We start from the raw sequence: 10,457 nt of genomic DNA on the forward strand, positions 1-10,457 counted from the left end.
ATAACCATATATTTTCCCTTTAAATTGCATTTCCACGGGTGTTTTCGGGATTTCCCCACTTGGTGTAATGCATGACGGTTACAAAGGTCACGAACGTTTTGTTATTCTGCTATACGTGGAATAATTTATTGTTGTTTATTTGCTGGAAATCATTGGAGTAGAACATTTCGAATTAGTTTCCCAGTTTCGATTCAGGTCCATTAGTACGGTAAAGCATTGGTCCCAAAGCTTTATCCTCATTTAAATTTTTAAGATGATTTTTGCGGAAATAAAATTGGTTTCATGTGTACGTGTGCCAACAGTCCTTGCGTGGTAGGTAAGTACAATGATCAATAAAATAATTATGATAATCAGTAAAAATGGATGCAGACTGTTATATTATTTCGTATTATATGCAGAGTAGGGCTTCATGTTTACCACCTGCGTTTCAAACAAAGAAGAAGCCTTGCGCACAGTGTTAATCTCGATGTAGCTGTAGGCCTACATGCAGCATCGCGCCCTTGTAATTGCGTATAAATCGTGGCGCTTCTCAGCGATTTAGTTCATTACGACTTTACGCTAAAAATTAATAAGGAAGTAAAATTAATCAATTTTAAAACCGAGAATTTTTCAAACAGTTGGTTTAATGCATATAGTTGCACAAACCTTACAGCCTGGTACATGTGTCTCCTGTTTAAGGCCTGTACAGGCTGGGCGCGAATTTATTTTCTGCAACCATAATGGGCCGCAATACGCTAGCCCTATAACCCTAAAAAGGTTTAGGACTGTAAAAAATCGCCGTAGAAGTGACGATTCAACAGGATTAACTACCATAGGTTAAACAATCATGAATATATCGCCCTACACTACAAGCAGGTTGCACTCATCACCTGTGTATATCTGCAATCATAGATTGAATGCAATAGCACTTTTAATCCGATAAGCTGATTATCTATTTGTTTTCATGAATTGGAAGACATTCCCTCATTTCAAATCATTAGTTTTGGTTTCTCTTTTGTTCAGAAACCAAAAATCAAGGGATTAAAAAGTGGAGATGAATTGGTCTGCAATCATAACACTATTGTGCTGGGAGGACACAAGAGGGTATATCGTTATGAATTCGGCAGAGTGACGAATCGAGAATTTTGAGCAAATTGAGATTTTGTATGCTTATGATTATGTTTCAGGTTATCTTTTATTTCCACCAAAAATTAAAGGCAGATCTTACTCACCGACGTAGTTATTGAAATTTTGATTTGGACGAATCGCGCCTAAGTGCGAAAAATGAATTCGGCAGAGAGACGAATCGTATACTTAGCTGTACAAATCATGTTGATCTATAGTATTGTATAGCGGAAAACCCCGAATTTTCTATATTACATGTCCTATACTAATATATTTGATACCAACGTATAGCTGTAGGTATCGTCTATCCAGTGATACCAAAATAAGTACAAACATACCCCACATGATATTGCTGTGGCTTAATAATGTGAGTGTACGCCCGTGAAATTGGAAAATCCCGGAAAATCATACGCAAAATATAGGCCAATATTGTTATATTTGCTTTAAAATCCTCGAGTTTTTGCTAAATATTACAGGGATGACTATTTATAACTTATATAGCAAGTTATGTCTACATAGTCTTAGGACAACCAGTAATTTCTACACAAAAGCCCCAAATCGAGAATGCGTGCTATGGTTTATACGTAGTTGAATGCGTATTCGACCTCTCTCTGCGCAGTGGTAGAGACATTTTGGATTCAGCATAAAGCCGAATAGCTGTTAAAACGCGTTTTGAGGGATATATCGATCATTTCAGAACATGCAAGTATTGCCAATAATTCGTGTACATTCCCTTCTATAATATAAATTTCAAATGAGTGCTCACGAATGTTCTAAATTTTTAGAAGGACCAATGGAATGGTACCAAGATTTTCAAACGCCGTTTACTCAGAACAGCAATTTTGCGTATTCGGCACTCTGCCGTGTTCATAACGATATAATCAAAAGTATAATGGCCTATAACCATACGTATATAATAGCCTATTGTGCTAACATTTTCATTATCGATATCTATCAACGCGGGCGACAGTTGATGCTCTCTGCCGTAGGTGGCACACTTCCATGACACCTTATAATTACACCGAGTTCTATATACGAGGCTTACATGTAGAAATCATGTGCATATATTGAGGGGGGGGGGGGGGGTGTTTTGTTTATTTGTCTGAAATATAAACGATGCATGATGATGTAGATGATTTGATTATGAATTAGATTAGTCCCCGGAAAGCACAACCCATACCTCTTACCTATGTTCCCTCCGCCACCTATATATAACCTCCTCCTCCCCCCCTCCCCACACTCGATATCGACTCTCCCTGTTATTCCACTCCACTCTTGAGCTCCCTCTCCCGCTCCTTCCTTCCCACACCCTTACCCCCCCCCACACACACACCCTCTTTCCCTGGCGATCTCTCTCTCTCTTCTCCAATAAATAAATTGAATAAAAGTCAGTTTAAACCAGCTTTCTATGATATTGATCTTCCGTCATGCGACATGCACATAAATAGAGTTGTGTATAATAGTGTTTATATCACTGAAGTCATAATCTGTCAAGTATCTATTGTAATGTCTGTGGAAATATTTCGATGGTCTATATATTTTCACAGTGAAATCAGCTTAGGCTATTTCGTAGTCTCAAGTCAATGCTTTCAAACTAAATCAATGCTTTCAAATGTAGACTGCTTTGTTCGACTTCTCTGCTCGTGAATATTGCACTGCGAAATTTTGTATACTTAGATCAGGTAACTCGAAAATCCTGTAATTTTATTCGTCACACCACTTATAAGAAACTGAAACCAAAACCGAAACTACCTGTCACAAATGTTTAGTTTAAAACAAAAGGTAGAAACAAAGAGTTCGATATCTTGTGATTCAAGTGGTTAGGCAGGACAATAGGAAACCACGTGACCAAAACCAAAACTAAAACTAAATATTTGAAATGAGGCACTCTTTGATGTTTTACTGAGCTCAATCATCTGAAATTACTGGAGCGTGAGCCACCCAGGCGGTGGCTCAGCATAGTATTTTATTAACAGAAGGTTTTCTCCAAATTCGTTTCCAAATGGGATATTCTATAGAATTACGATCCATGTCTTTATCTCTGTTCCTTGGTATATATCTCTGGTTCAATGCAGAGTAGGCCTACCGCGTGTATGACAAGCAATTAGGATCATAACGTGCAGATAGCTACGCGCATCTTATTTAAAGCTATACGCACAGTGTCATCATGTCAGAAATTGCCATGAGCTTCCAGACATAGAACAGCAAGCAGTGAATTGTCTCCACACAGTCTTTGATTGCATTACACGGTAGAGTGCATAAAAGAGCCGTGGAACTTCTAGCTGAAAAATGGGCTTCTTTGATTGGTTTTTGTCGAAACCTCAAGTGTTCCCTTCATCCAATCAGGTCTTTTTTTATATATCAAACGAAAGCTAACACTTCGCCCTAAAACGCTTCTCGTCACTAGCTATAGTAACGCAATGCAATGTTATAGGAAGGCGAATGTGGAAAATCTATCCAAGCACATTTTTTGACCAAAATGTAGGTTTTAAGTCAAAACCTCGAGTGTTCTTTTATTAGAACCAAGTGAGAGTTGTCTACGCTGTAGTTCACTGATATCTTGTATTCCAGGGACCGTCATAAATCGATTTCAGGTAATGGCACGTGCCCGACCGGGTTGCCCGATTTTAAAAATCATCATGAGATCTGACGACCAATCACAAGCCAGATCCATGTAAAGACTGCATTACATCATGGCTAATTTTATTAGTCCCGTTTCAGGGATTTTCGCCATATAGACACCCGTGTTAAGAATTTTAAAAAGAATAGGATGAAAGTAGTCCACTTGGGGAACGAAGGAAGCTGAAAATTTCATGTGGAAAACCTATCAATATCATTGTGCATAATTAATACAAATCGGGGTTTATAATTGAATATATGAATACAAAACCCACCCAAGTCCATACTTTGGCCAAATTGCGTTAAGCATAGGAAATTGTTGCTATACATAGGCCTGTCATATATGAAATAACAACTCAAGTTCATACTCTGTCGATTGAGCATGTGAAAAATAGCATGTATGAAAGAACCACCCAAATCTACAATTCTTGTAACACATTGATTGAAATCCAGTATGTATAAAAGTCCACTTGTAATACATTCATAGCTCTTGATCAGAGCCCTCGCAGTACCTTAGAAGATCCAGAGATCCCCAAGTAAAATAAACCCAAGCAAGTGACTAGTATTAGTAAAGAAAATGTATATAGGCCAATCCATTCTGTAAAAATTAATACCACTCCCATGCATCACCCAGCAGTACATGTATTCGTACAGAGCTTGCCGAAGGCAAGCTTCACTATAGGCAAGTCACCAACAAGTAAAGTAGGACCACATAGATCACTGTCTACCTGAGATATTGGTCTACCCCACACACCAACCGCGAAAGTCCAGTGACCGACGCGCCAGCGGGGTCTTTACTATAGTGTCAGAGGGCATATGGCATGGTTTTTTCATTGTTTCTTTCAATTGGATGGAAAATAGGTTGGCTTTGGAGCAAAGCTAATACATTCATTGCTGGAGAGTGACTTTTGAAAAAAAATGGGTTTAATCAAGGAAAGTGTGTGGTTTATATTACATGGCAGTATGCTTATCAACATTTATACATACCTGTGTGCTTTATTTTGTATTATCTTATTAGTGGTAATCTCATTCCAACATTGTTGTCTTTGTATGTGATTTAAAAAACCACCCAAGTCCAGCATTTAAAATGAACCCCACGAAGTCCCTGAAATGCTAATCGTATTTAGTAGTTAAGAAAGAAATGAATCGATAGAAAGAAGATCAAGATAGAAAGTCATCAAGGAAATACTCATAGAAAGGAAAAAAGAAGACAAGGCAAAAGATCAAAAAGCAAGAAAGAACATTCAACATTCTGATAACCATTACCTTTAACATTTATTTTACAGAATATGTCGGATTGCTGAAGACACCATCAAAGATGTCCGTCACACCAATTCGCGGCTTTCGTCTTCCCGTCCTTCACCTATTTCTCATTTTTTCGACTCAAGTTCATTCAGGCCAAACTCTCCCAGCCCGTGGACCTAGCAGACTATGCGATAAAGTATGTATATATTCGAAGATATATCAAGAAGCAAACTGCAAAAAGAAGAATCTGGAATATATCCCCAAAGCAGGCACCTGCACTAACGCAACTACTCTAGATGTCAGTCTCAACAATATACAAGCAATCAGCCCCACAGATTTTGCAGGATATACTAAGGTCAAAGTCCTGCTACTCGGCAACAATGGCATCAGTGTCATACCAGAAAATATGTGCGGTAATGCAACCCAAGTCATACAACTTCAATTGAATGACAACAACTTGGTGACGATACCAAGGAACGCCTTCTCAAATCTTGATAAACTGACTGGTTTGTTCCTTGACAATAACGCCATCGACGATATGCAGCCAGGTGCCTTCAATGGTTTATTCCGACTGGGCGAATTACAATTGCTGTATAACAACATCAGCAGTGTGCCATCTGGAATATTCAGCTCTCTGAGGTCTTTAACCAAACTGAATTTGTCGAAAAATAAGATCTCGGAATTGACAAGTCAAATGTTCACAGGACTGAAGCAGCTGCTGCGCCTGGATCTTTCCGATAACAAGATCACCACAATCGATGCATACACGTTCACAAGTTTACCTAAGCTGTTTTTCGTTTCACTAGCAGGGAATTACCTTGTATCTTTTACCAGCTCGCTATTCAACCGTTTACCATTAAAGCAGCTGGACATGTCCAATAACAACATCTCGTCTTTTGAGAACCTGGACATGTTCCTGAATCAGAAGACTGCTCTGACTGACTTTAAGTTAAGCGGTGTCCCTCTGGAATGCAATTGTATCCTGGAGCCTTTGCGCGCATGGTATCGGCTTCACGACCCAACAGCAGACGCCATTTGCAAATCACCTCCTGATTTCGATGGACTTCATCTGCCAGATTTTAACGAAACGCTTTGCACGCAACAAGAACAAGAGATAAGAACAACGCCAGCAGCTACACATTACGTCATGGCCATGGGTGTGGGTGATGATGACGTCACATCGAATTGGCCAATCGGCGGCAGTGTTGGACTTGGAATTGTAGTTTTTGTCATTCTTTCTATCATCATGATTATCGTCATCTTTGTATGCAGACGACGCGCACGAAGAAAAAGTCATAATGGATTGCCTACAGAGAGTAGACCTCATACCACTGAATTTGAAAACCCAGTTCGTAGAGAAAGCCAGAGATCACTGGATTCGTCAAGCTCATTGATACACAATGAGACCCCTGATCCGCCAACACGTTCAACATCAATGCTACAAGGCAAAGCCGATCGACATCAACATGATTACAAATCTCTCGTCCCCGATACTGACACACCTACCATCTACGAAGAAGATGAAGAGGATTCACCGCCACACAGTCCGTATATTCCAAATGTGGAGTTTGATGGAGACTATAATGTAAAGTCTTTGTGTGGTCCCTCAAAAACTGACAATGAGCAGTCTCATCCACGTCCGCCACCATGGCTAGGACAGGTCCATGGTGATTCTGCTCATCAACAGTCAAATGACACGAATGACACTTATATTAAACATACATACTTTGAGAATCCAGTAACATGCAGAAGTATCCAACACAATGCACCGAATGAGGATGATGTATATATCCCACATTGACGTTCGATCGTCATCATCCCAATATTTGCACACCTTCCTTATACCGCCACGTATAGATGAGGTGACTTCTGACGTCAATGCCTGGCAGTATGCGCACACATCATCACAATTTACATTGTTTTTTGTCTGACAGTATGCGCGCGCATCGTATTTTGTTCAGGGCTCGTGTTTTTAAAACGCCCGCCACATCACAATAAGGCTATTGAATAATGTAGTGGTTGCATGGGGTTCACTCAAGCATATCGATATACCAATCCCTTGCCTTTGTTGATAAACATTGAGGTCAACTCATCTGTATGAAAATAAAATAAATAAAAAAGGAAGAGAACGGAAATGCTTTGGAATAAGATGATCACGAGAGTACGTTCACGAGACCTGCCCTAATTTACCATAGACCCCCTCTATTTGTTTAAAATTAATGGTAGACTATGTCATAGTCGATTTTTGATGTAAAAATGTGTAATATGTTATTAATCATGATGAACGCATTCAGTTGAACTCGAAACTATACAGATGTTATCACAAGTACTATATATAGTAAAGTATTCAGTAAATGGTCATAAAATATTTTATAATAAACATAAAAGTAAAGTATATGTAATCGAATGCAACATATCGTTATGAATTCGGCAGAGTGACGAATCGAGAATAAACAAGTAATTCAGGATGAGTGAATTATACAAAATACTTCTCAGAGAACCAAAAGAAGCGCAACAGGCCCAATCTCATTGATTATCGTGAATCCAATTCCAGGTCTACAAGCCTCTCTGAATATGAAGGATGATCTTCAAAATCAACTTCAGGAAAGTCTTTGTAGTACTTATGTGTGATTTTCCATTGGAACGAAATTTTTGCCAACAATATTAGCCTACACTGGCTATCCAGGCTTGTGCATTTGTATGAGCTTGGAACGGTCCATGGTTTTCCATGGATTAGCATGTGTTCCTCACGGACCAACCTGGGTAAACAAACAGCAGCAGCATAAGGAAGGACAATAGGTCGAAGAATCTCATTCAGATACCGCTCACCAGTTAGGCCCTACACCATCTCTGGGAAAGTTATAGAGATCTGTGCGTCCTTCAAAATTGATGCCACCCCATATCATGATCGAACCACCTCCATAACTTGTCATGTTTAACAACATGCTCTTCATGATGTCGTTGTCTTCGTTCTCTCCAGACTAGTGCATGTCCGTCATTTGAGAATATACAAAATCTAGACTATTCGTGAAAAGAACAGGTGTCCATTATGATAGGTAAGGCAAAAAAAAAAAAGGAATTGTTGTGTTGCCCTCAAGTGGGAAAATGTGAAAGTTGGGTAGGTCGGTCGATTATCTTTTTCTTTTTTTGAATCTCCAGTTTTTAAAAATCCCCAAATATTAAATAATGCTTCTTCCATTAGGGACATTTGTCAATTTTGATTACGTGATACTTGATTATAGTCTTTCAATAAAATATCAATTTGAAGTGAAAAACATTCGATTTTTTTGAACATATCGGTAAAAATCGTCATTAAAAAAAATCGACCCTGATATTTCAGGATTTAAGGTCGGTCACTGAGGGCAACACATGGCCTAATTTTGCGCTTATATATATATATAAAGTGGGGGAAGGAAAATATTGTGTGGGTGGTATGTCCCCGTAGTGCCGCCACTGGTTCTTGCAGACTTCATCTTCAATGTTATTCCAAGCTCATTCTGATGCCAGATAAAATACCGGGGGGGTGTTCAAGTATAATGAAATCCGGGAATGAAATACACACCAGCAGCGTAGCTAGTGGGGAGGCAGACTTCCCCCAGACACCTAAAATGGGGGACGGAGAAGCTGAAAATGGGGAAGTGAAGAAGGGAAGAAAGAGAGGAAAAAGGGACGATATTCACGTTTGTCCTCCCGGACTGACAATGCTGGCTACGCGACTGGTACGCACGCCATGAAAAGAGGTGGGTTTTTTTTTGGGGGGGTGGGGAGGTGGGCTTGTTACTTGCGTAACGCATTAAAGGGGTGAAAAACGCTGACATGGGTTTTTACAATCTTCCCTGAAAACGCACTAGGGTTTTTGGCCCGCCACTCCGATTGAAGAAAGTGTGTTTTCTGCCGGAATTTTGCCCAACTTTGACAATTTTCACCAAAAAATGCTAAATTTTACCAAAAAAATCATAAAAAAGCCTGATTTTGGCCCAAATATTTTTGAAAAAGTTGGGCAAAATGTAAAACAAATAGGTCCTAGATATTTTTATGTAGTTTTTAAAAATTAGTAAAAATAATTTAAAAAAAAATTACTCAAGATATTTTTTGTTACGGTGACCAAACAAATTTCAATTTCAGACCAAGCGCCAAAAGGTGTGTTTTGCTATTTGATGGGCCAATGCGCGCGAAACGGGTACTACACCCCTGGTCAATTTTGTGCCTATTTTTGCATTTTTCTCAAAAAATATAGCGCATTGGTGACAAGTAAGATATGTATATTATAGGGGCAAGGATTACAAATACTGCACTGAAAATTTAGCAACTCACAGCAAGTAGTTATTGATTTATTGATCAAATATTGGTTTTCCCTCATTTTTGACTGTAATTCCACAACTGTGGTATGTGCTGAAATAAAATTTCCAGTGCAGTAGTTGCAGTCCTTGCCCCTATAATTAGGTATGTCACAGTTGCTGTACAATAATTCTGCCACACTGTGCATGCAAGCATAACAGTGACTTGAAAAGCGCGCGCATCAAAGTCGGCCAATTTTGGAAAACATCCATGTCAAAAAATGAATTTCTAAATATGTTTCATTGATCCCAGTTGCTTGAATTTTTAATATGTGGTATGTGAAACCTTTCTGAGGCTACCATCGAGTCCGACTAAATTAAATATTGCTTTGTTCAAGAGTTACCACCTGTTTTACGGATTGTAGAAGATTGCTCATATATCAATAAATATAGGTCTATTGAGAAAGTCGGACCTTCCACCATTCAGCAAAAACTCTAGTCTTTCTTATCATGTAAATTGTTTCCTTCGACAACGAGTGAAGCACACTTAGAAAAACTATTTAAAAACTCGATGCAGAGATCTGAAGTGAATTTTGGCGATACATCATGGTAGCATAGTTTGTACACAGCAGCATATACGAGGTCCCTACACAGAACCACTCAAAGAAATTGAGCTTCTTTTTAAAGAGAACACAATAATCATATAAGTTTGAGTCATGTATTGTAAACAAATATAATGTATGTTTGAATATACAGTAGTATTAAAGTTAGAAATAATGTATTGTTTAAATAAAGCAACAAAACAACATCAAATTATCAAAGAGATTTTGAAGGGAGTAATATTCAAAACCACAACACCTGGCACATTGTGCTTGTCAACGGTCACACTAATTTGGTATACGCGGTAGTGGAACAGGTGTTCCATTCACCACTTTTCCTCCCGTGTTAATCCAGATTTAGAAATGTTAATTTAAAGTCTCATTGCAAATGAATTTTTGTTTTTACTTTTCGGATTTGGCTTTGAACAATGGTGATGCATACCATGTTTACAGAACCAATTAAAAATTCTATTCCAGACACCGTAAAAATGTCAAACTTTGTATTTTGTTTATTGTATTTAAGTAATTCTCTGCAGTTTCTTTATTCAACAAATTTACGATGTATGAATAGAACATTCATAAAATATTGAAAAAGGACAAAATTACACATGCC

The 10,457-nt window shown here is 38.5% G+C and overlaps 1 protein-coding gene across 1 annotated transcript; it reads left to right on the plus strand.

Annotated features, from left to right (window-relative positions):
• Window positions 1–215: 215 nt before the first annotated feature.
• LOC140150514 (uncharacterized) lies at window positions 216–7,742 on the plus strand. The gene is made up of 2 exons (XM_072172544.1): window positions 216–316; window positions 5,010–7,742. Exons 1-2 carry the CDS (start codon window positions 283–285, stop codon window positions 6,767–6,769), a joined length of 1,794 nt encoding a protein of 597 aa, XP_072028645.1. The 5' UTR covers window positions 216–282; the 3' UTR covers window positions 6,770–7,742.
• Window positions 7,743–10,457: the final 2,715 nt, after the last annotated feature.

This window comes from Amphiura filiformis, chromosome 4, assembly GCF_039555335.1.
Source record: "Amphiura filiformis chromosome 4, Afil_fr2py, whole genome shotgun sequence".
In the NCBI taxonomy this organism is placed as follows: Eukaryota; Metazoa; Echinodermata; class Ophiuroidea; order Amphilepidida; family Amphiuridae; genus Amphiura; species Amphiura filiformis.